Genomic DNA, 27,092 nt, shown 5'->3' on the forward strand with positions numbered 1-27,092 from the left:
TGATATTCTCTCCGTCCATATTTATTTATCCATGTTTAATTTGATATTCCTTAAGAACAAGTAAATATAATAATAAATATACCATATCACCCTAATTATTACTACTAATCTCAATCATTGGGAAATGAATTGGTTTTCCAGTATGAACAAGTAAAAAGAGATATTTACTACTCTCTTCGTCCATCTTTATTTATACACCTTTTTTATATTAAATATATAATAATACTTGTCCAATTTATAAAACTAATGAATAATTTATCTAATGTATTTTTTAAAGCACTAAAGAGTAATATAATAAAATTACTTTTATCATTTACAGCTTCATAATTTATGTATTAATAAAAAGGTGAACAAGTAAATGAACGGAGTATTTTAATATTAGTAGACAACTGACAAGTAAAAGAGTACAGCGGGAGTATTAAACGTCGAAGTGTACATATGACCTCCTATACCCCACATTCAGTTGGATAATCAATTGTAGTGTCTGATGACTGTCATTGTGGTGCTGGTCTTTGACTTGCACAAAGCAACATTTAAAAAACCTATCACAGCTGCTGCTGATTCAGTATGTTTTAGAGTTTGTTTTTTTCTACAAACCCAAATAGAGATGGTCGCAGGTGGTGAACACACTTCATTCATATACAACAATTCCAAAGTAGTTGGGTGATTGCCTTTCACATGTAATTAGAAGATTACTAATACTGTGCTGTGTCCCTTTTTCCACCATTCAGGTTGGTCACCTCTCCACAAAACAATACTACATACAATATATGATACACAGCTGATAGTTACATTCCAACAAAGTATTACTAACCAATTATCTGCAGCTCCATTACTGGTATTTGCTTTTGAAATTTGATTCTGAACACATTTCCTGTAATTGAGATACGACTTTTTGCTTTCTAAGTGTATGCTGTGTAGCGGAATGTCAAACTCACCGGAATTTTGTTACCTTACCATAAGCATTCAGGTCATCAGCCTCATGAGGGCAAGAAACTTTGTCCCTTGCTCCCAAAAGCAACTTCTGAGGATGAGCCAGCTTTTGGTTAACATCAATTTCTTTCAATCTTGCTAAGGCACCAATTTCCATTTGACTCTGTCTTCCCAACAGTCTTTTAACCATATCATCCAGTTCCACAATTTTCCTCTGTAAGTTGGTCCTATCCATCTGGGAATATAGGTTGCATAATCCAACAGATATATCATTAATTAATAATTAATGTACCAATATGACATTTATCTCCTAATATGGCAGAAAGTAGAAAGTTCATACTTTCAGCATTTCATTTTGAGCAGTCAACATCTGATCACGCTCTCCTAGTTGTTCCATGCACACATGGGATGATAGCGCATCTGCCTCTCTTTTTTTCGCTTCCAAAGTGTATCTAAAAATTGTTAAAATAGAAAGAACCTATCATACAACATTCTACAATCAGAATCTAAGAAGGATATTATACTGCTTTTTCTCAAATACTGGAACATCCATCAATCTATGCATTTTCTGGAAGAACATGAATGATATTGCGTTGCTCCAGAGAAACACTATTTAGTTGATCGCTTTCTCTTTGGAAAGAGTCCACTCCACTGCCAACCATACTACTCATATAACACACCATTCCTTGTCTACTCAGCACTGGTTAAATTTAAGAATGAGAAAGACAAAGTAACTCACCTCTCTCTTTCTTCAACTAGATCATCAATTTGTCTCCTTAAAGTAGAAAGTTGTCTCTCCTGTAATAACATAGGCCACTTGTAAGGCTCAAATCTAAAATTGCAGCATATGATATCCTACTAAGCATACCATTGCAATGCGTTCTTCTGATTGTTGCTGAGCCTCCTCTACAAACTTTTGTAGTTGAAACTGGTTCATCAAATTCTAGAACATATAGAAAGAAAGAAGTCCTTACAACTCAGAAACGGAAAAACACAAGAAAATAAAGAGGGTTTAGTGGGAACTTACTGCATAACTAGTCATGTCCAGCTTGACACCAAGCAAATCCCGAATTACATCATGTGTCATGCTTTCTGTTGCAGCCAGTCTACTGTTCAGCATACAAATCTGACAACATATACAGTCATAAATATGTGTAAGAGTAACCATCAATATAAAAGCGTCAGGAATTGTCTTTGAAACATGGAAGTGCAGAAGATGAAGGGCTAACAATAGCACAGTTGAGACGATAGCCAAAGAGTAACTGTGGTTTTTCTGAAATGAGTAGCAGTCAGTAGATATATCAATACAAAAGCGATGGAGATACATATGGCATATTTTCAGCTTCAGTCAAGTAGATCCGTGATTTGGTTTTAAATCATGTTACCTATTTAGATGCGGAAGTTCATGGAATTGAACAAGGTCGTGATAGATTTCCTCTATTAGGCCTTTGCTAATATACTTAACAATTCTTGTTTATGTCAATAGTTTTTACTCCTATTAAAGAGGAGTTACATATTAAATATGTGCAGTGGCTGAATTGTCCCTTCTTTAGTAGTGCTTAGTGATAACATGGTTGCTGTTTTTCCATTAATGACGGTGTTTAGTCTAGTCGGGATGCAACTTGAGGAATCCACCTGATATTGCAACTTTCCATCAGCGCAAGTACTACAAGAGGCGAATCTAAGCATTTATGTTTGTGGGTTCCTTGGGCAAAATAAAAATCCAAAAAAAAGTGATTGATGGGGTTAGAACCCACATTCAAGAGGGCAACAGTGCTTCAGTAGGCACCTTCTTTGACTAGACCAATAGCACACTTAATTGTGGGTTCCCAACTTATAATTTTTTATATACTTATTAGATTTCTCAATATAAATACAAGATCCGCACAAAAATTACTGGGTTCCCGGGAGTTACCCCCTAAATCCGCCCCTGAGTACTATCCCCAAGGCTTAGGGAAATGAGAAAAAATTGCATAGTGTCACTTCTGATGGGATTAAAACTAAGCAGTTAAACATATTGTGATTCATGCTTATAAATGATTTTATGATAAAATCTCAGAATAAGGGTTGATAATTTGGATTACTAAATTTATGCCACTCCAGAAGTTGCTTAGTGTCATTTTTAGGAACCACCCCACAAGCAGATGAATTAGCTTTCTGCAGCTACCATATCTAAAATATGACTCCTGTATGAAATTTTTTATTTATCTAAAAGTACATACCTCCTGCTTTTTCATTTTTTGATCAAGTAAGATTTTCATTGTACATACCTCCTTCTGCTTTTGAGCCAGTAACACCTCTAGCTCTTCTATTTGAAATTTAGCCGCTGACAATTCCTGGTCTTTCTCACTATTCATCTGCTGAACCAAACTGGAAATGCATCTGAAAGGTGAGCTTGAACCTCTTGGCCTGGATGAGCACTTCTCTGTCTTATCTGAAGTTGGTCCTCCATTTATTGTGTTTAATGAGTGGGTTTCAAGTCCATGCACCACTGCCTCCAACTCCTTATACTGTATCATATATGGTGAATGAGATCTGGTAACTTTATATAAGCATCATACCACCAGACAAAAACTACGGCATAGAGATTGGGCTAAAGCTCCAAGCAGACTAAGCAGTCTCTAGTCTGGCACTTACACTAGAAGATTGTAAATGGTTTTCCTTTCCTATTGTAGTTGTTAGAGTGGGTGAGAGTCCTACATAAGTTGGGGAGTGGCAGTCTGCTTATATGGACTTGGCAAATCCTCCCCTCAAGAGCTAGTTTATGGGGCTGAGTTAGGCCCAGGTTCCGTATCTTTACATGGTATCAAAGTCAGGTCCATCCCTGTTTGGGCTCTCGGTCCACGTGCCACTTGGGCCCTGGGCTTGAAGGAGTGTTAGAGTGGGTGAAAGCCCCACATTGGTTGTGTAATGGAGTGGCAGTCTACTTATATGGACTTGGGTAATCCTCCCCTCAAGAGCTAGCTTTTGGGGTTGAGTTAGGCTTAAGATCCATTTTTTGACATGATATAAGAGCCAGGGATCCCATCCCTGTTTGGGCAACCGATTCACGTGCCAGTTGGGCCGTAGGCGTGAAGGGGGTGTTAGAGTGGTTGAAAGACCCACATTGGTTGGGGAATGGAATGGTAGTCTACTTATACGGACTTGGGCAATCCTCCCTAAGAGCTAGTTTTTGGGGTTGAGTTAGGCCCAAACATATTTATGAGTTCGCAGACACCTTTAATTCTTAGAATTTGAGCATTATTCAAATAACTTCTGTGTACTAAGTAAAAACTCACTGCATAAGTTTCAGTATTGCATGCACTGCCTAGCACTAGGCTTAAAGTGGGGACTGAAATTTCGTCCTGGAAAACGAATTAGAGATGTAGAGACTTTGCTACTTGATTTTGTTATTTTCTTGCGCGCAACGACAGGTTAAATGGACTTGCTATACAATACCTTTTGTTGATACTGAGATGCCTGGGCTTGAGCGTGCAACAAGATTTCTGAAATGTATTCCTTGCATTGTTTTATCTACAGCATAGAAACCAAAGATCAATATCACGTAGAAAATACGGCTGGACAGAGAATCGTATAATGAACGAAATCAACTTGTACACAAAAGAACCTACCTCTTTAGTTAGCTCTGCTTTTTCTTCTTCAAGAACTCCTATTTGGTAAAAAGCCTTTGTAGGTTCCACCAACCTGATATTCAGTTTCTTGGATCAATGTCACGTCATATACCATGTCATGGTAATGCATGAATCATCCTGTATAAAATAAACCACGTGAACTTTCTGACCTCCAAAATTGATCCTTTGTGGATAGTTCACCTGAGCTCATATCCATACATTGAGAGCTCTCTACCATTAATAATCTCTTTCTTAGTGCTTGAAGTTCCAGTTCTAATGAATCTCTAATCAGGCGATCTCTTTCTACCTCTTCTTCCATTTCATGTACCTTGAAAAATGGGATAAAAAGAAAGGACTTGAATTTCTTACATTAAACCAAGAGAATGGAGCTTGCATGTTAAAATATTGTTTTGGTTTATAAGGCCATTCCACACGTAAAGTAGAGATCAAATTGAATTTAAAAGTTACACTATGTCTGATTTTGCCAGGGACCAATGTATAGGAACAAATTAATAATGAGCACTTTCAAGTCTAAGACAGAAAATTAATGTGGAAAGGCTTACCTTATTCTCCAGTACATTTATGGTGCCCTCAAGTTCTTCAACGGAGTGTTCTAAAATCTTAACCTCCTCATCCTTTTCTTCAGCATACATTTTACTGGCTTCTGATGCCTGGTAAATTAAGAGATCAGAGCATGTCCATCAAAGTTTGGGCGGTTAAATATCCTTCAGAAAAATACATACCTGGCGAGCTTGTACAGCAATTGCTTCGTTCTCATCAGCTAGTGAATATGCCATATCAAGCCTGTCTTGAAAGAACTGAAGTTGCTCAAGAAGCTGGTTCTTTTCTCCAATCACCCTCTTGAGATCTTCTTCAGTATCTTTATCTTTCTTCGACAATATCAGTTGTTTCTCTGCTGTGGAGGTCAGCCAAAGAATTTCATTTTCTAGGCTTTTCACAATCTCCCTTTGTTCTTCCAACTCATCGTCTGTTTGGGACTTCTTCACATAAAGACCCTCTAAGAGAGCTCTCAACTCCGAGTTTTGCTTTGAGAAATTATCTGATTCTCTTCTAGTCTCTTCAAGATCAGCTTTCGAGGAAAACAGAGCACTCTCCATCTCTTTTATTTGGTTTTCAAGAATTTTGTGGTGAATGAGCATTTCATCTAGTTGACGTTCTTTAGTAGATAACTCATTTTGAACTCGATTCAAAGCTACTATTAACTTTTCAACTTCATCCGTGATATCCTTTCTGCCAGAAGCTGATTCTTGCAACAGCCTAATGTCAAATAGCAAACCTTTCAGCAAATCTTCTTTTCGTTCCAATTCTTTTCTGAGCTTCAAATTTTCATTTTTTCTGTTAATATGGTCTAGACCACACTCTTTATCCTCCATTCGGCTGAAGCTTGTCATTCCATCCAGCTTTTCTGTATCCACAAGCATACCAATTTTACTACTTTTCACCAAATCATGTATAAAATCAATAGCTTGACAATGGTATAGCACAGAATAGGATATCCCATTCTTTATTGTGCCAGAAAATATACCTTCTAGTAATGATTTTGAGTTGCTGATGTGGCCCAGTGTTTCTTCTGCCATTCTAGAAGCATCAGCAAACAATGTTTTCAACAATCCCTCCACATGTTTTTGCATATCAACAAATGACCCTTCAAGCAAGGACATTCTATTTGAAATTTCTGTCAAGCCGTGACAGGCCTCGTCCTGTAGTATTCCTTTTTCTCCATCGCTCTGTCGAACGGAGGACTTAAGTTGTTTAGCATTTTCAACTAAGCTTGCTTTCTGTGCCAGTAATTCCTCTTCTGCTTGTCTCAACATAGACGTCAAGTGTTTTTCCTTTTCATTCACTTTAACCAGAGCATTTAACGTGTAATCCACTTCTTTGATGGTTGAGAAGGCTTGCTCAAACTTCTTGAAGTGGGTTTTCTCTTCAGTGATGTCGTCACCAACTTCTTCCTGCATGCCCCGAATGAACCCAAATGAAATGATGTGAATTTTCTGGCCTCAAATTAAATGAATGGATGACATCAGGGAGTTTCTTTTATCTAGTAATACAAAGATTGAAAAAACTCTTTTCTTATCTCAAATGATAAAGGACATGAAGTTTAAGAATACAATTTAAGATTAATGAAAAGAACTACATTGCACTAGTTAATTGCAATAATTATTTCCTTGCAGTAGTTAACTCCAGTAGTAGTTACTGCACTAGTTAGTTGTAGTTTCTTAGTCCAGTGGTAGCTACTTCTTTGTAGTAGTTTTGCAGTTTTTCATTCCAGTAATGTTAGGAAGTCATGTCCTTGTTTCTAGGGGTAGTTATCTGATCAGTATTTTGTATTTAAACTCTATGTTTATCCCAGGAAATCTAAGAAGAAAGTTATTAAGTTTTTGAGGACTTCAAACTCAAGAGATTGCAGGTTCTCTCATAACAAACCAGCACCATAGGCCGTAGGAAGAAGATATCAGATTTCACATTTCAGCATCCTATAACAAGATGAAACAGAATCACCAAGTTTGGACACTTACAAATTTTTTGAAGTCTTAAAGAAGTTCATCACTTTAAAGGATTTGATTTGCTGATTTGATGTTTTAAAACTAGTTAACAAGTGATTAAATATGTTAATTGCTTGTTAAATAGTTGAGAAATCGAAGGACAAAACTGTTTTAAAAAAAATCACAAAATTCGGACACTTAGAAAAAAAATTTGGTCCCGTAGGACCCAAAAAAAAAAAAAAGTGTAAAAATCTGCATATTTTGTGCTTTCTGAAAGTGGGTCACACGCGCCAGGTGGCGCTTGGGGAAGGGCTAATGCAGTTGACTGGGCAGGTGGCATTGATGTGGCTTGCATTGGAAGTCAACAATTGACTTTGACTTTGACCATTGACGTGGCATGTCCACGTGTATATTTTTAATTTTAATTTTGCTTTTTTCAAATTTTGAAAAAAAAAAAAAATTCTACAAGTGGACCTACTAACACTTCGACCAACTTTAACTTGAGAATTTTGGATCAAAGTGTATCTTTTCTATCTTCTTCAAGAACTCAAGAATAAGAAAAAACCTCAATCTTCAAATATTCATAAGTCCTTCGTTTTTGCTCCAAATTCAACGAAATTTCCACCCACGTGCTCCTTTCAACAGCACGAACAAACCTCACTATTTTTTAGTCTTCAATTCCAAGCCAAAAATAAATCCACTTTTCAAAATTGACAAGTTTCAAAAGCTTCAACCTCTTTAATGGTAATTTCACTACTACACGTCTAAATCAAATGAAATTCGAGATTTAGGCTCAAAAAATACTAAGGAATCAAGATAGTGTCAAAAGCAACAAATCAAAACAAAAAAAATTCTGAAATTTTTGGATGATTTTTCTTGGAATTTTTTTTTATCATTATTTTTGAACAGATCTATACCCCAAGATTTAGATTTGTGAAAACAAACCTAAACCTAAGCTCCTATGCCAAAATGATAAGAATCAAAGAAGGAAGAACAAGAAAGAAGGAAAACAAAGAAAAAGGATATGTGGGTTAACACACTCAAGCTCTTGAAATTATGGGCAATAAGGGGCTAAACCCTCAATCTTTAGTCTCGAGTAGTAGTTAACGCACTATTTAATTGCAGTAATTATTTCCTTGTAGTAGTTAACTCCAGTAATAGTTACTCCACTAGTTAGTTGTAGTTTCTTAGTCCAGTAGTAGTTACTTCTTTGCAGTAGATTTGCAATTTTTCATTCCAGTAATATTAGAAAGTCATGTCTAGTGTCTAGGGGTAGTTATCTTGTTAGTATTTGTATTTAAATTCCGTGTTTATCCCAGGAAATCTAAGCAGAAAGTTAAGTTTTAAAGTACTTCAAACTCAAGAGATCGCAGGTTCTCTGTTAATGAACCAGTGCCATAGGCTGTATGAAGAAGACGTCAGATTTCATATTTCAGCGTCTTATAACAAGATCCGTATCAGGGGACCATCAAGGGACCATAACATATTACCTCTCTCCGGTAGTTGCAGCTAACTTCAGCTCCATGCATCATTATATTATGACCCCGAATTATTTCACTTTGTTGATTAAGTTCAGCTGAATCAGAGAGATACAGCATTGGGGTTGAGCAATCGCCCTCTCCTTTCCCATTGAAAACCCAATTGAACTGAGCATTTATTTTGGCAAAAGCATCATATGCCATTTTAAAATCCCTCCTCAAATGCAATATTGATGTATTTTCTAGATTCAACTTCTTCGGTATGCTTTGTGAACTACCTCTGAGGGAAGATGTATTTGACCTTTTTCCTGAAGCAACACCTTCAGCTAAAAGATCAGAACATGAAGCTGAACAGTCAGCTGTACCTCCATCTGATTTACTTGGATCCTCAGTTGTATCAGGGCATAGATATAAATCCAAAGTTCTGTTTAGATTTGTGGTGATTTGCCTCAATTTCTCATTTGTTTCAACAAGGTCATATTTAATCTGATGCAGCAGTTTCTGCTGTTTGTTGTGGTCATGATGCTTACTCGAATCGCGCGATGGAGATTCAACTGCACAGTACTGAGAATTGCCATTTTCTATCAGATCATAGAACTTATTCCGCAACTGATGGATAAGATCCAGAAATTCTTGATTGAACTCCTTGCATAAACAAATCATTTTATAAGAGTCTGATTGGAGGCCTGACAGATAGTTTTGTGCATCAATGCAGAGAGCATTTACAGCATTCTCCACCTCCAGTAGCTCTAGAGTTGCCAACTCAATATTATTTTCATGAGCTACCAATGCCAATAAACTTTCACTTGAACTGTCTCCTTTTTCGAGGTTACTGTCAATACTATCAGATCCATCATTGGCAGAAAATGAAGCAGCATGAACTTCAGCGATGTGGCTTCCCTTGTACAGTGGATTCTTTTCTAAAAAGTCCAATCTACCTATTTGATCATCTAAAGAAGAAACTAGCTGGATTGCTTCCTTGTTGCTTGCCTCATTATCTAACTGCTGAGCTTGTGTAATAGCCATTGCTGCACCTCTCAGAGAATTCAGTTTCTCATCCATTTGCCATATGCCTCGTTGTGCTTTTTCCAAACTCCTTTTTAACAAAAGAATGGTTTCTTCTTTCTCAACACAAATTTTCACGGCTTTCTCAACATGTTCGCCAATGCAAGCATTGACGTCTGGATATGAACAAGCTATATTTTCTATCTGGGAGGAAGCATCTCGCAGGGATTTAGAACCATCTATGAGAAAGGTCGTTAGCTCCAAAGTTGCTCTTTCCCATTCCATGCACAGCACCTTTATTTCTTCCTCTTTAGCTGCCAGACTGTTCTTCAAACTAATGTTTTCATCAGCCATTAAGAACATTTTCTCCTGTAATTCTGACTTCATTGCAACAATCTCTTCCTGCATATGAAGAATCGTTTTAGCTGTTTCTATTTCAACCTCCTCAAGCACCAACTCAGTTTGGTGTTCCTGCGATAACTTTAATGCATGATCCTCCAGATATTGGCTATTAAGCAAGCAAGCCTCCTCAAGGTCCTTGGACATTTTCTCCAACTTAGCTTGCAAAGCAACCGTGGAGAGGTCTCCATTACTGTCTTGAGTTTCAAGAAGAGAGCCTCTTGATTCATGCTTATCAAGTATAGGCATGTGTTGTATCCCAGACCTTTCAGAGGCAAGCATCTGCATAGACAGCCTTTGATTTTCTTCCCTCGTGTCGAGCTCTTCTATTAGCTGAACTTGTTCCTGTTCCATTGCTTCCATCAAGGATCTCACTTCAATCAACTGTTCCACAATACCTTTATGCGGCAAAATGGAGGCCCCATCAGTCTCCTCAACTTCATTTTTGGATTCTCCACCTGCTGGCGGGTCATGCGGTGTCCTTTTTGCTTTATCAGCTTCTGTTGACATGGTCTCCACCTGTTAAAGTACAGGTTAGTCAACAGCAGATGGGAACAGTATATATGTCAAGAAGGAAATCTAATCCCTCATACAGAAAAAATCCAGGATCCTTCTTACAGAATCAAATGCAGCTTGGTTAAAGTTCACATGTTTGCCCAATTCTCCTTGCAATTCCTCAACTTCCCTGCAAAGCAAAAGTCAGATCAGAAGCGAAACGGAAACTTTTGAACAAGAACAGTTTTGCTTTTGAACTCTCGTTTCATTGAGGTAATACTAAGAGAGAAGTTTGGCGTGCTGTTTGGATGTTGAGGAAGAAACGCGTCAATCTTGTCACACCAATTGAAGATCAGATATTAGATAGGTAAAATTAATATGTGTATGTTGCTCTCAGATACACACACGTGTATCTATATCTATATTAAATTAAAAGCATGAAAGTCCTTAGAAATGTTTATTGAACTTTTTACCATTTGGTAAAACACTCTACAATAGACAAAACTGTCAATCACTATTTTTCCTCAAATTCTTATTTAGTAAAATTTATATAGTCTACAAGGAGAATTAATGTAGACTCCTAAAACCTGTGGAGAAGGGGAATTAGAAAAAGGACTGCTAAAATATATAGAATGAAAAGTTAATATTTAGTACAAAACCTGCTTCTTTTTATTTATTATTAATAACGTGATAAACACACTCAAAGCACATATATATCCATACATACATATATATATATATATATATGGCTGAAATATACAAAACTTAATACAGTGATTTTACGCATATACAAAAACTATACATTTGTTGGCTATTTTGTAAACTAGATCACCCAAGGCATTGGACTGGAATTATTCCCTATATTTGTTATGTATACAAGTTCCACGGATTTGGTAAGTGATACAAGCAGTCTTTATGCTCCGAAAGAAATCAAATTTGTTGAATAGAATTAACCACCTCATCTAAAAGTTAAGATGTTAGAGATAAACACTTAAATTTATTTGTCTACAACACACCCTCCCTCTCATGCCAGCCTAGACTTGAAGACAATACCTTTATTTGCTCTAATACCATGCTAAATACTGGTGAACACCTCAGTGAAAAAGCTTAAACTGTTTAGAGAGGAAAAACTTCCACTTATTTATTTTGGCCTACCAACAAAATTCACAAAATATAGGAAATTACAATGACCACGCTGTTTAAATACAAAAGCAATATTAAATTGTTTATTGCAAGTTCACACACATGTAAGGGGTAATTGCAGGCTGAGCTGAAGAATTAATCGTGTACACCCCTTATATGCTTATTGGATTTTCACTTGCAGAGACTTTACCTGATTATTTTTGAATTCATTTCTCCGCATTCTTTTAATTCTCTTGCGGCGACCCTTTCCTGCATAAGGGATGCAGTTCACACATGTCAGATGGTACACAACAGTCACCTTATCACTAACCTTATGTTCTTCTCTTTAAGCAGGCACAGGCTGCCCAGGAAAGCATGACTAATTCCAAAAACTTGAAGCAGAGTAAATTTCATGAAAAACAACAGATGTATGGAACCCAACAAAATGGAGCCGCAAGAATAACTTTGGACCTGTTCACGTAATTCTGACATTTCAGCAACCATTTTTTCTGTCTCCTCGTTCTCGTAGAAGTTTTCAAACCTGAAAAGACAGATGCAAAATCAAATCACCATAGATCAGGGACCATCAATCTTGGCAAGACAAATATTCATAGTTATTACCATCTGAGTTGCTTAAGGAGGCTAATATTCTCATATGCAAGTCGAGTCAACCCTGGATTTCGTTCAGTTCTGGCCTCAGTGATCTGAATCTGGTCTTTTAAAGTATTATTTTCTTCCAGAACAAAGCTGTCTGCAGAAATTATTCCATTTCCAAGTGATTCCAATTGGTCAAGGTTTACATCTCTGAGCTTCATTATCTCTTTACTAGGTTGAACCAACTCTTCTTGCTGATGAACCTGTAAAACAATCCTTAACTTTTATTAAACAAGGCTATGATATTTAAATATCAATTTCATCGAAGGTGCACTTTCTAATAACACAAGGTGCATAAGAGATGCCATAATTATTTGTACCAAATGTTTCATCTGTTCAATTTCAGCCTCTAATCTCCTAACTTCCATCTCAGCCAACTTCGCTCTCCTCACGGCATTGAGCAAAGTTGCTTTCAGATAATGCAACTGCCATTGATTCATGGGACAATATTATACTTGGTCTTGATGTTAAATAGAGAAACAATTGAAGGAGTAGAAGACTACCGAATTACTTCTTCCATGTTGTGGACCACGATCAGTGTGCATATCCAATTCCTCAGACAGGTCAAAGCTCTCAGGACAGTCACCCGAGCTGAGTTGATCTAAACTTGGGACACTTTCTGCAAAATAATTCTCAGAACCCTGATGCTTCAGTAGAAAGGACAACTGACCCTGTTCAACAAGTTTTCAAGTATACTTGAGAGCATGGAATATTTACACATTTCATATACAACACAATATTATACACCTTTAATAAAGCATGTTACATACCTTCAGTTGTTGGATTTGCTGCTGCAATGCTGAAACATCACCTGAAGCATCTGCGTCTTCGTTTATTTTAGCCTAGAAAATTAAAGGTCGAACTTTCAAAACTAAAGATTTTTTGTTTCGAAATAAAAGTTAGCATGGCCTATAAAATATAGCTCAGAAATTTAATAATTAAAGAAGTTTCATTTTTCCAAAACCTAGAAATGTAGCTCAGACTTTTAATAATTAAGAAATTTTGATTTTTCCAAACAAAAGTCAGCATATATATCTGGAAGTCGTACATTGTTCTGAATAAGTTTTGCACGCTGAGCAAACTTTAGAGTGCTTAGTGTCTCACTGGCTGAACTGCAGAGGATAAAAAAGAGTCATTACAACACTACAATTGTGCTTTCAAAATGGCAGCTGAGATTATCCTGTTACCAAATAGATGTGCTGATGGTGGCGATTACTGTTGTTTTTGAGTTACCACCCAGAGAATCCTACATCGAAGAACAAAAAGATGGCTTTCTCTTTTGAGAAATTAAATAATGATTTAATACACCAGTATTGTGTAGGCCTGGTAGTCATAAGATAATTCTCACCTGAAGGAGAAAAGTTAGCCTAGAGTCCCTGTACGGAACGTGTCTATGTTTTCCATGTGCCAAATCCACCAAAGACATGATGACAAGTCTGCATGCATGACAAGGCACAGTTTAGCACAAAACATAGCCAAGTAGGACGGCATAAGGCTGGCTTAAAGATCACTTCAAAATTTTGTAGAAAAGAGATCAGTAAAATAAAGCATAAGAGTATTTTACACACAGGATAACGAGACCCTGCAGTCTACAATTTTCCTTTTGATACTTAAACTGGCTTCTCCGACTTGTTAACTACTTGCTATTTAAATAAACTCATATTACTTGCTACATAACATTCCACATAGAATTATGCTTAAAAAAAATGAGAAACTAAAGAATATTCATATTCTTGTGCATAATTCTCTGTGAAAGAGTATTTAGGGCATAAGAATGCTCAAACACAAAAATTGTAAATCAATTAATCAATGCTGAAAGACGATTCCAATGTGGCCCTTGAAGTTACAAAAGAGACTAAATTTGACAATAAGTGGCCAAACTTCCTAGAAAATCACAAGTTGTAATAACACAACCCCTTATTTGAGGTTTAGCTCTCCATTGCATGTTTTGAGACCTCCAATAGCTTCATATTATGTTTTTGGATATGTAAGATGATTGGATTGGGAACTGAGGGGCGTGGGAGTGTTTCGGCAAGTTTAAGGCTTAAAATTCATAGTTGATGCATTGCTGAACCTGGTGCCTCACAAATGCAGACACCAGGTTCACATTTGCCGACCAGAGGTGATGGGTGGTAGTTTTCATTTGTGGCTGGTTGTCTGTTTTTGTGGAGGTCGCAATTGCGATGATCTAGCCGCATTTGTGATGGAACCCTAGGTTGGCTAGTCATTTTTGCGGGCTCCCTGACTGCAATTGTGGTCCCGCATATGCAAAAGGGTAGTCGCATTGAGAACATGACATGTAGAATAAGATGCTCATTTCCGGGATTTTTGACATTTTATCACCAGTTTTGGAACAAAGTAGTTACCAGACTGGGGGAATTTTAATTTGGGATCATCACATAGCTCCAAGGTAATGATTCTACACACCCATCTTGATTATACATGATTTTTTTCTGATTTAGTAATGTGCCTCAAGTTATAAAAACTTATTCTAGGAGGCCAAAATAAACAATTTAAAGACTTAGTAACTGTCATGAGACAGTTACGGGGTGGCTTTTTTTTTTAGAAAAAGGAGTGGCATAGTTAGAAGAAGGTATTCAGAAAAAAGAAAAGAAAAGGGAATTCGGGAGAGTTTTAGCCTCTCGAATGTCTAGGAATGGGAGAGTTTTAGCCTCTCGAATGTCTAGAAATGTTGAAACTTGTGTAAATTTAGTGTTACGTACTGGATAACTGAACTTTATTCATGTATTAGGATATAATTTATATTGTGAGTAACACCAGATTTATAGTGTTGGACACTGTGAGAAATATAATCGAAACATATTATTGAATTGTTGTCTACATAATTACATTGACACCCTATTTATAGACAATACATTACATTCCTTTTCTAAGTAGGATTTGTATACTATTTCTATTCCTATTCATATTCTAACACTCCCCCTCAAGTTGGTGCATACAAGTCATATGTACCTAGCTTGTTACAAATATGATTAATATGAGAACTAGTGAGGAACTTGATGAAGATATATGCAAGCTGATCACTTGACTTTACAAATTTTGTAACAATATCTCCCAAGAGTATCTTTTCTCTGACAAAGTGACAATCAATCTCTATGTGCTTGGTCCTCTCATGGAACACTAGATTAGATGCAATATAAAGGGCTGCTTGATTATCACATACAAGTTCCATCTTACCAATTTCTCCAAATTTTAGTTCTCTCAGCAATTGTTTGATCCAAACCAGCTCGCAAGTTGCTGCAGCCATTGCTCGATATTCTGCTTCGACACTAGATCAAACAACCACACTTTGTTTCTTACTCTTCCAGAGCACCAAGTTACCTCCTACTAAAACACAATATCCAAATGTCGAATGTCTATTAGAGGGTGATCCTGCCCAATTAGCATCTGTATATCCAACGAGATGCTCATGGCCTCGATCCTCGAAGAGTAGTCCTTTACCTTGAGATGACTTTATATATCGCAAAACACGAACAACTGTATCCCAATGACTATCACGGGGGAAGTCATAAACAGACTTACATTACCCATAGAAAAAGAAATGTCAGGTCTAGTCACTGTGAGATAATTCAACTTTCCAACCAACCACCTATACCTTCCAAGATCACTGAGTGGCTCCCCCTGTCCTGGCAGAAGTTTAGCATTTGGATCCATTGGAGTGTCAATGGGTCAACATCCTATCATTCCTATCTCCTCAAGAATGTCTAAAGCATACTTGCATTGAGAAATAACAATACCTGATCTGGACTGAGCAACCTCAATACCTAAAAAGTATTTAAGTCTGTCAAGGTCTTTAATCTGGAAATGTTGAAAGAGATGTTGCTTCAAGTTAGTGATACCATCTTGATCATTGCCGGTGATAACAATATCGTCAACATAAACCACCAAATAAATACACAGATTTGGTTCAGAATGGCGATAAAACACTGAATGATCAGCTCTATTATGAATCATGCCAAACTCCTGAATCACTGTGTTAAACTTTTCGAACCAGGCTCGAGGGGACTGTTTCAAACCATAAAGTGACTCGCGCAATCGACATACAAGGCTACTAGACTCCCCTTGAGCAACAAAATCAAGTGGTTGCTTTATATAGACTTCTTCCTCAAGATCACCATACAGAAAAGCATTCTTAATGTCCAACTGATAAAGAGGCCAATGACGAACAGCAACCATATAGAGAAAAAGATAAACTAATGCTATTTTAGCCACGGGAGAGAAAGTGTCACTATAATCAAGCCCAAATATCTGTGTATATCCTTTGGCAACAAGGCGAGCCTTCAGGTGATTAACCTAACCATCTGGACCAACTTTGACTGTATAAACCCAACGGCGACCAACAGTAGTTTTACCTTCAAGAAGAGAAACAAGCTCCCAAGTACCACTGGTATGTAAAGCAGACATCTCATCAATCATAGCCTGTTTCCATCCTGAATGGAAAAGTGCTTCACCTGTAGTCTTCGGGATGGAAATAGAGGACAAAGATGACACAAAAGCATAATGGGGTGATGTCAAACGATGATAACTCAAGAAAGTATAATGTGGGTTAGCATTACGAGTGGATCTTATACCTTTTTGAAGTGCAACTGATTGGCTAGAAAGAGGCAGGTCCGCAGTAAGGGAAACATCAGGCGCATGACATGAATTATCTGGGACTGATGCTGGACGTGGGCGACGGTGATAGGTCAAAAGTGGTGGCATTGTAGCTAGAGATGGAGAAGTAGTCGTAGATTCCTCAAAGATTGGTGTGGGTAAGACTAGAGGTATGGGTAAAACCTCAGAGATATTAAGATGATCAAAAGATGTATAGTAAGGTTGAGATTCAAAGAATGTGATATCAGCAGACATAAGGTAGCGACCCAGGTCAGGTGAATAGCATTGATACCCTTTTTGAACGCGAGAGTAACCAAGTAAGACACACTTGAGAGCACGAGGGGCTAATTTATCTTTTCCTAGGGCTAAGTTATGAACAAAACATGTGCTCCCAAAAATACGAGGGGGGTAGAGTAGAGATGTGATTGAGGAAATAGTATAAAATGGGGAATCTGATTCTGGATCAAAGATGATGACATTCTATTAATGAGATAGCAAGATACGAAGATTGCATCGCCCCAAAAATGCAACGGAACATGGGATTCAATGAGAAGAGTGCGAGCAGTCTCAATGAGATGCCTATTTTTCCTTTCTGCTATACCGTTCTACTGAGGGGAGTATGGACATGATATCTGGTGAATAATTCCTTGATAAGTCATAAACTCCTGAAACTGGGAGGATAAGTATTCTAAGGCATTATCACTACGAAAAGCACGAATAGAAACACTAAATTGATTTTGTATTTCAGCACAAAAACTTTTGAATATAGAGAATAACTCAGAACGATCTTTCATCAAGTAAACCCAAGTACATCTTGAAAAATCTTCGATGAAAGTAACAAAGTAACGAAATCCTAAGGGTGAACTGACTCTACTAGGACCCCAAATATTAGAATGAACTAATGAGAAAATAGACTCTGAGCGACTCTCAATACTACGTGAAAATGTAGCATAGGTGTGTTTCCCAATTTGACACAACTCACAATCTAATGTGGATAGACTAGACAAACTAGGCACCATATTTTGTAGCTTGGATAGACTCGGATGTCCCAAACGTTTGTGAATAAGGTCAGGAGGATCTGTAGCGGAGCATGCTGTGAAGGAATGTGAAGAGGTAAGATGGTAAAGGCCTTGTAATTCATGTCCTATGCCAATTGTCTGTACCGTTTTGCGGTCCTGCATTAGAAAAGAATCATCAAAAAATGTTATACTACAATCAAGGGCACATGTCAAACGACTAACAGATCCAAGATTAAAGGACAACCAGGGACATAAAGAAAAGAGTCTGGAGCGACAGAAGAGAGGGATTTGGCTTGTCAAATTCCTTTTGGCCCTGTTCGAATTCCATTAGCTAAAGTAATAGCATGAAGAGATTGTGAATAAACAATATCAGATAGAAGTGATTTGTCACCAGAAATATGATCAGAAACACCTGAGTCCACAACCCATGATCCAAAGGTAGGAGATTGTGCAGTTGAAGCTATTGGTAGAAATATATGCTTACTTGCTTGATACTAAAGATACTCATTATATTCCTTGTCAGATAAATACACCCGTTGATCACCTGTGGTGTTAGACTGAGCAAACAACAACAACAAACCCAGTGTATTCCCACCTAGTGGGGTCTGGGGGGGTAAGATGTACGCAGTCCATACCTCTACCTCTAAAGAAGTAGAAAGGCTGTTTCCGATAGACCCCCGGCTCAATATGAGCATTTTTAGGTGGTTGACCATGCAATCCAAGCCTATTACAATAACTACACTTAGGTCGAGAATAACATACGCCACGAGTATGTCCAAACCTTTTACAATAACTACACCTAGGTCGAGATCTTCTAAATTTGACTTTTCCCTCGTCGATTCTTCATAAAATCTGACATCTGAGTTTCTGATCTCCTCATTAAGATTAAGATTTAATCATGAAAAAGAAATACTGCCAGAATTTAGTCAGGAATAAAAAAAGCCACCGGATATAAGATTTGATGTTCGAAAGTTGCTCGGAATCAAAAAATAATCATATGGGCAGCCTCGGAATGAATAATCGAGGCTACTGAAAAAAAAACTATCGAAAAACTTTGCGCGCGTGGGTTGATGCGCTCACCGGAGAATTTCTTCCGACGGCGCGTGAGGGCGCGTGTGCCGCCTATTCTCGACGATTATAATTGGGTTTTGCTCGCCAAGATGTTCCGACCATGATGGCGGTGTTGGTTTGTTTTGAAATACACCGACAACAAATATATTTATTTGGAGAGCACCTTCTGCAATCAAAAAATGAAGCAGTGATGCCGGAATGATATTTTCCTCACGAACGCTCTGATACCATATGAGAAATATAATCAAAACATATTATTGAATTGTTGTCTACATAATCACATTGACATCCTATTTATAGATAATACATTACAATCCTTTTCTAAGTAGGATTTGTATACTATTCATATTCCTATTCATATTCTGACAGACACCATGCAAGCCTCAACCTTTTGTAACACTGGATTCCACGTTGTTTGATCTTTATTTTAAGCTCTTACTTGCTAAACAAGGTTGGTGTTGGGAAAGACTTAACCTTTTTTCGAAAGAGAAGGGTAACTTAGGAAGAGACAACCTCCAATTGGGATAGTCTCGCACTTTTTGAGGTTGATCTCAAGGCCCGACACCATTTGAATCCAAAAAGGCACATATCTAAAAAATATTTTAAGTGAGTCATATCAACATCATAAAAGACCAGTAACATCAGCACACACACAGTAGGTCTCACACCCTTACAATATTATGCCCTTCCACCATTGCGGGGGAGCCCCCCAAGTATTCTCTGATTGCCGCTTTATCTATTTTCATATTTGAAGCCTCTAAAACCAAACAACATGGGAGATAGAGGGTCCCCTTTACGCAATTCTCTCAAACTATTAGTAAAGCCACGAAGGTTGCCATTTACAAGAATTGACTACTAACCTTGGCGATATAATGTGTATTCCACTTCCTCCACTTCCCCTGAAACTCTACTTCAACATAATGAGATCTAGGAATTCCCAATTGCCTTGATCATGGACCTTTTAGAGGTCGTTTGGTAAAGTGTATTGAAAAATATAATGCATGCATTAGTTAATGTGTACTATTACTCCCTTATTTGGTACGTCTTTTTGCCTATGTATAACTTATGCAAACATTAGTCATACACATTGTATTAGTAATACACTCCATTTCCTATGTATTAGTAATACAAAGACTTTAAACACATGCATTAACTTATTAAATGACCTTAATACCCCTCAATTTCCCTCTCAAAATATTTCACAATTCCTTTTCCCGTCATTTTAATTTGCAATAGTGAATCTTCTCAAAACATTTTATAATTTCTTTTTCCACCATTTTAATTTACAACAATGAATAGTTGATTTAAATAACTGTAACATATTTTTTGCTTTGCTTCGAGGGTTTTTTAAAAAAAATCTTGAGACTATTCCTTAATTTTACATCTTGTATTTTATTTTTGTTTCGACTATATTAATCCGTTGGCGTAACATTTCATGCGCACAGACGAAGGTCTTGCAATTAATCATAAATCTCTATTACTAATTCAACAATACTAATTATCTTTCAGATGGCAAAAGAACTTTGTTGCAAAAAAAAGTATACAAAAGCAAAAGAGAGTATTTTTGTAAACAAACACTTCTTTTATAGAAACTATGTAAGCTATATTATTTCTTGTACATCAAACCAAACAATGTATAAGAAATAATACATGCATAACTAATACAAACATAACTAATACAAGCATTACTAATACACTATGCATTGTTCTTATACACTCTACCAAACGACCCCTTAGAGATCCAATTTGCAAAAGATACTAGGATCCTTATGCTTTGTTCTAGAGCAACTGTTTCATTTGCCACCAAAGCTCCATCTAGGATCTATCCAGCCTCCACAAAGTAGTTTACTAGTTTGTGAAGTAGACACTATCTCGTTCAAGGCCTTCTTAAGTTTATTGGAAAGCACCTTAGGAAAATTGATACGAGCCAAATGGCCACCATATCTTTCAATGAGAGGCCAATACATGAAGCTCAAGCTTTGGCCACCTCGAGGATACAAGAGCATGCATGGAGGACCCGTCTTGAACACACCAAAAGGCAATTCCATGTGTGGAAGGTTGCTTGGGGCTTGACTTTGATGCCTACTCGAGAGTAAAATGGAACCCACGGCTTTGGAGCATTGAAGAGCCTTCAAACACTCCAAAATCTCCCCTCTACTTAAGGGTGTTTTGGTAATTTTGTGCCCCCTCCTTACACTCCATAGGCGCCCCTCTCATTAAAGGCATTAGGGTCATTTTATCTTCATTCTTTAATAGCTTATAAATGGACTCTTTTTAGGTTATTTCCTTATTTTTAGTCTTGATGAAGAATTGAAAGAAACATTTGAAACATTGTCTCTTGTGAGAGTGTAACCCGAAACTTGGGTTTGCAAGTGTGGATTCACTTGTGTTATAATTTGGCTTAGAAACGTTTGGTGCTTAAGGAGATTGACGTCCCTCTTGTGTCTACGTAAGAGTTTGGTGATGTTTATGTAAGTACTAGGGGTCTTAGGATTTGATACATTCTAGGGTTCTTAGTGCTTGTATACTCCTTTGTCAAACTATCTATCTTCTCTTTATTACAATAGTTGATGTTGTTTCTTGTTATCTTGTTGTCTTGTACCGTAGCTTGTGTTCTTCTTGTCTTGTTGTGTCCTTGGCTGATTATCGTGTTTCGTGGTCGTTCCCGTATCAAAATGTTTTACCCTTTACTCAATAATAATAATAATAAGGAAGAATACATATACAGACCCCTTAACTATTTCACTTTTTCCGTGTAGGCACCTCAATTAAGTCATGTACCTATTGAACTCTTTACTCCTTTAAAATTGTTTCAATTGAGCACAATTGCTGATGTGGCATGGCATGTGTAGTGCACTCTCCACTTGGAGAGTGAAAAGCCATAATTAATACAAAATTAAAAAGAAAAAGAAAAAGACAACCAATCAAAAAAAAGCCACATATAAAGAATTTAAAAAAAAAAAAGATTGGAGCAGCCATGGTACCGTCTGCCATGGTGAATATTTATACCTTCGAAATAAAAATTACATTCTTTAAGCTTGAATCCTTCTTAAAAAATCACATTCTTGAAGCAATGGAGTTATGGAGGTGATGGCGATGGTGGTGGAATTTCATCAACCATAGATGGTAAAATTTAAGAATGGTAAAATCACATTCTTAAATAGGACATTGTTGCTTGATAGAGAAAAGAAATTTAGAAACCAAAATAATCTTTGCCTAAGCAATTTACTAATTTTCACCGATTGGCCAAATCCTTTGAATCTCCCTTGCCTAATGAATTCATGTTTTCCAAATTCTTGGTTAACCATCCATAATTGAACAGTGATTCCTTTTTTTTTTCCTCCACCGGAATGGATTTAAAGGTCTTTGTGGCTGGTATTTGAAGTTGAGCTGGTCGATATTACTTTTCATTCGGCAAAATCCTTAAAATTGTTGTTGTAGTAGTGTTCTCTTTAAAGGAAAACATGTTAGCATGATTTGTCTTGAGTACAACTTCATTCAAAAGATCAAAACCCTTGGATGTCATGTTTTGCTTAGGTTGAACCATCATTAAGATCTTTTCATTTAGTATTGCTTGTGTTTTTTCTCTTGGTTCAAACAGAAGTGAGAGAATGGAGGACTCCTTGAAACTCTTTTGGTGAACTATCAATGGTTCATAATGTTTGATGCATGTCGAATTTGAAGCTCCTTATGTTAGAATTTTTGAATGTTACAGTTCATTATTGTCAGTTCAAGAATTTTAATTGGATTAAAGAAACCAATGGTCATTTATGAATTATCTATATATATTACTAAACTATAAAAGCTGGCTTGGCAGAGGTCATTTATGAATTATCTATATATATCAAATTTTTACTGCTAATAATATCTTACATACTTTCAAATTTTTCTCTAATGGATGTTGGGTAAGAGGTCCTCCTTTTTCTTCTCACTAAAAATTATATTTGAAAAATGAAAAAATTAAAAGAGACAAAAAAAATACTAGAATTAATGTAAGAAAAAAGATGAATGATGATGGAAGAAAAGGGGTAAAGAAGAAATTGAGTATGTTACTAGCTAGGCTTCAATGGTGGAAAAGATATAAAATATAGAGGAGGAAGAAGACACAAAAAGCAATTTACTTCTATTTTTTTTTTAAAATCTTTTCTTCTTTAATGACATGAAATTTTATGATTGGTGATAATTTCCACGTCATGGAAGGTGCAATTCACGCGTTCAAGATTTAAAAAATGCAGGCATTGAAAAAGTGCCACGTGGGACATTTGTGCTTAATTGAAACCATTTGTGAAGGAGTAAAGGGTTCAATAGGTACATGGCTTAATTGAGGTGCCTATACGAAAAAAATCGAATAGTTGAGGGGCCTGTATATGTATTTAGCCTAATAATAATAATAATAATAATAATAATCTTATAGATGTTTCCCACTAGACTAATAGGTCTATACACCTTAGTGTTTGTTGCTCCCTCCCTTTCTGGTATGATGACAATGAATGAAGCACTCAACTTTTTGCAAATTCCCCCCTCTTAAGATACATGAACCCTATTTAACAAAAACTCAAATGATTCATGTCACTCGATGTTATGATGTCGCATATTTTGCATTTTTGTGATACCCAACTTAATGAAGAGCAAATTGCATTGTGGGAATAGGTCATGTTGCTAGTGGGAAATTAGTGTCTTACATCAATTCAAATATATAGACGATTGTATAGCCAACCTCAGCTAGTTAGGGATTATAGTGTAATTTATTGATTAATATATGCAAATTTGATGTAGGGTTTATCATAATTCATAGCAAGATGATAAATAGTATTTCAACGAGGATGACTAATTAGACGATGTTTATCTTCTTCGTTATTGTTGCTTGGATCTTGTAACTCCTCGGTATTCATGAGTGCAATGTGCCACTATTAAGAAACTCAATCGTGCATGCCAGACATGTTAAATCTACTACATAATTCTTTCCCTTCAAAGTGATGCCAATTTTGGGCAGGACGTTCATCTACAAATTTCAATCACTCAACGGTAGTACATAACCTTTTGTTGTGCAAATGCTTGAAATTGTCCTGAATATACTTTTCCTAATCAATCATTAATGTCTCAGTACAGATACATAATTACACTTCCTGCACTATTAAAATAAAGGTGAAGAACTTATCATATAAACTAAGAATAGTGTAATGACGAGAATTAAGAATGCATTATCCTGAAGGAGTAAATCAAAGCATGCAATGGATCATTATGAGTAATCATCTAATCTGCTAAGGGGAGAATTAAAAAATAATCAAGAAAACAAATAGGCATGGCATAGTAATTTCAGCACTCAGTTTACTCAAGATTATCTTATGAATATCATTACCCAAGAGTTGATAAAGACTTGTTTATATTTGCAGCTTCTTTCAAACGATCTCCTTCTGCGCCAGAGCTTTTCTGCCTAGATAATCAAAAATTGTCTAAGACTAAAAATACAACTGATTTTGAGATTGTTGTCTAAGACTGAAAATGCAACTGATTTGAGATTGTACTTTGTCTAAGACTGAAAATACAACTGATTTTGAGATTATACATTATTGAAGTCAAAAATTACCTTTCAGAACCAGCTAGATCTACTAGGTTTAATCTTCCAAATCTAAAGTGTTTCATCGAGTCTTTCTCCCAGCAACTCTCAATGTTGCAAGTGAAAACACTATGAGATCGACTGCTCTCAGTATTCATTTGAGTAGCTTCCATTTTTCTGTTTGCAGCCCCCTGTGGAAGACAAAATCATCAAAACAATTCTCTTATGAGAAGTGCTTAGAGACTATGTTGCTAATATCCTCCAAAAGTGAGATTAGGTGTGTTTCAGATCCTCCAAAAGTAATATATTTTTGGAGGATCCAACAGGGGTGCAATGACATTTTTGGAGGACCCAAGCAACATAGCTTAGAGATGAAGGTTCAGTATTAGGTTTTACCTGTAACAAAATTCTGAGAACGTCGTCCACAGAACTGACACCAACTTCAGTGAGGTTTTCAACATATACACCTTTCTTCAAGTCTTCTCTTAGCTATCATATGTTAGCATATGTAGTGATGATTCTGTATGTATGTGAAACACAACAACAATTGTCATAAAATAAAATAAAATTACCAGCAAATTAGTTGATGAAGGCTCAAGGAGGTCGGTTATCTGTTCATTATATATCTCTAAGAAAGAACATTTGCAACTATACTTCAACGTCTCATTCTGTGGCTTGTCCTCTTCCTAAAAGGCATTAGAATACCAAAAGGCATTAAAACTAGTCAGGAAAAGTAGTGAGGACAGCTAAATGATCAGTTTTTCATATCTAACCTCTCTAATTCTAGTAAATAAGTACTCAAATATACGAGGAGTCATCCCACATCGTTCGCTTAGCTTTCCACTCATTTCAACTATGTCACCCATCATTGTGTAAGTCTTTCCACTTCCGGTCTGCAAGAATTGGATACCCAAAACTTATAAATCAATGAATGGCTATTGTAAAATACAGCAAACACCAAGAATTAGCATTGTTGCGCACCTGACCATATGCAAACATGCAGCTATTATAACCTGACATGCAGTTATCCACCATGGGCAACCCTGCAACTCCGAAAAGCTTTTCCTGCTCAAGGTTCAAGAGAACAGTTCATATCAAAAATTTATTAACCTTGAGTTGTCTCATCAAAAGCATGCAGAAACAGATTATCGGATTTCAAACCTGTGATATAGTTTCACAAGCAACATGATCAAAGGTGAATCTGGTTTCAGGATGACCAAGCCACACCAGTGTCTGTGCACTCTCTTGCCTTAAGCATCTACCATATCCTTGTGACACTTTCTCCGTGTTATTTAATGGTCTAACACGAACCAATACCTACGTGAATAAAGTACTCGCTTTTGTTATTCTTGTTAAGGAAAAAGATTGACCTTGAGCCATATTCAAACCAAAAGCTAGTTTGATGACTGTCCAAGAGGTCCAAGACCATATAAGAGACTACTAACTATACCCTCAATCTAATGGTTCAAATTGAAAAGACATTTGATGTAGTTGAACAGAACCTGCACATTGTGATCTTTCCAGAAAGAAGGATCCTCGGCCAGCTCAAAGTGCGGGACTTGGACAGTGGGCTCGGAGTTGATAAGTGGAGTTCCTTTTGAAGTTCTAGAAGATAAAGTTGGCCCTTTGGAACCTGTATGCCTAGCTCCAGAGCAAGTCCCCGGTGTAACCACATTTGAAATTCTCCTTAATGGGGTAGTTTGAGCTGAATTAGGTTCAGAATGAGCTTTTCCTCTGACTCCATGACTACATCGTAATTGAGATGGATCGGCAATGGAATTAAGAGGTGTGCGGGGTGGAGGAGGAGGAAAAGGAAACTGGGGGAAGAGGTTGTCCAAGTCGTTCTCATTGGAATCCAAGTCGAACTGGGTTGGTTTCAGATTCCCTGCAGAAGCGGATCTAAGAGAAGAAGAAGCGTCTTTGGACATTTGCTCAACTTACAATTTCAAATTGGACTAGGGTTTTTGAGTCAGTGAAATGGAGTGTTTTTGGATGAGATGAGGTTATCGGAGATGGAAAGAGAGAGAGAGCATTCACCATTCGCCATTCAGTGGTGGCCTCGTGGGGTCTGAAAGGCGCAAGCCCGCCCCTTTTCAAATTCAATTCCTCATGCCGCTTCCTCTTCACATATTTCTCCCCATTTGGTGGAAAATGTTATCATCCTCAATTTTGCTTTAAAAAAAAAAATTTTGCTCAATTTCAAATAATAATCATTATTCCCCTTTCATTATGTATTTTTGCCCTTTATTTATGTAATATCTTTTTATATTATTTATATATAATATTTTTTAAATCTAGATATTTATAGTTTCTTATTTAAGTTCATTAACACTATAAGTAAAATAATATTTTTATGTTATTTATATATAATATTTTTTAAATCTAGATATTTATAGTTTCTTATTTAAGTTAATTAACACTATAAGTAGAATAATATTTTTATGAATTCATAACAAAATTTAATGTTATTTTATAATTGTTATTTCAATATTATATGCATTAAGTGGTCGTTTGGTGGGCGTATAAAAATAGTGTTAAATATAGTATACTGGTTATGTTTACATTATTTATGCTGAGATATTTCTTATACAGTATTTGGTTTGAATATTAAAACAAATGTGCATAGT

At 36.6% G+C, this 27,092-nt stretch overlaps 1 protein-coding gene across 2 annotated transcripts; it reads right to left on the reverse strand.

Moving 5' to 3' along the window:
• Positions 1 to 618: 618 nt before the first annotated feature.
• On the reverse strand, positions 619 to 26,686 carry LOC107879485 (kinesin-like protein KIN-12C). 2 transcript variants are annotated; one of them, XM_016726528.2, is made up of 31 exons: positions 25,968 to 26,613; positions 25,627 to 25,782; positions 25,447 to 25,530; positions 25,239 to 25,358; positions 25,038 to 25,151; positions 24,862 to 24,954; positions 24,496 to 24,656; positions 24,268 to 24,342; positions 13,553 to 13,640; positions 13,392 to 13,450; positions 13,253 to 13,316; positions 12,975 to 13,046; positions 12,708 to 12,875; positions 12,525 to 12,629; positions 12,172 to 12,407; positions 12,022 to 12,091; positions 11,762 to 11,820; positions 10,552 to 10,618; positions 8,542 to 10,452; positions 6,091 to 6,517; positions 5,288 to 5,970; positions 5,108 to 5,215; positions 4,715 to 4,872; positions 4,545 to 4,617; positions 4,372 to 4,446; positions 3,204 to 3,443; positions 1,961 to 2,059; positions 1,802 to 1,876; positions 1,673 to 1,731; positions 1,274 to 1,385; positions 619 to 1,168 (listed from the first exon to the last, which is right to left on the reverse strand). In XM_016726528.2, the coding sequence occupies exons 1-31, from the start codon at positions 26,391 to 26,393 to the stop codon at positions 935 to 937; spliced, it is 6,471 nt and encodes a 2,156-aa protein (XP_016582014.2). In that variant the 5' UTR covers positions 26,394 to 26,613; the 3' UTR covers positions 619 to 934. The 2 variants fall into 2 exon arrangements, with proteins under 2 accessions (XP_016582014.2, XP_016582008.2); XM_016726522.2 differs by having other exon boundaries at positions 5,288 to 6,517; positions 25,968 to 26,686.
• Positions 26,687 to 27,092: the final 406 nt, after the last annotated feature.

Source organism: Capsicum annuum, chromosome 1 (assembly GCF_002878395.1).
Source record: "Capsicum annuum cultivar UCD-10X-F1 chromosome 1, UCD10Xv1.1, whole genome shotgun sequence".
Taxonomy (NCBI): domain Eukaryota; kingdom Viridiplantae; phylum Streptophyta; class Magnoliopsida; order Solanales; family Solanaceae; genus Capsicum; species Capsicum annuum.

Bases quoted from the DNA above. Each gene is read 5' to 3' on its own strand.
- LOC107879485 (XM_016726522.2), bottom strand. From the start codon at position 26,393: ATGTCCAAAGACGCTTCTTCTTCTCTTAGATCCGCTTCTGCAGGGAAT. The intron at 11,821-12,021 runs GTCCAAAGTTAT...TCCCTTATGCAG, and splicing joins TGTCAGAATTACGTGAACAG to GAAAGGGTCGCCGCAAGAGA. The intron at 4,873-5,107 runs GTAAGCCTTTCC...CCATTTTTCAAG, and splicing joins TAAATGTACTGGAGAATAAG to GTACATGAAATGGAAGAAGA.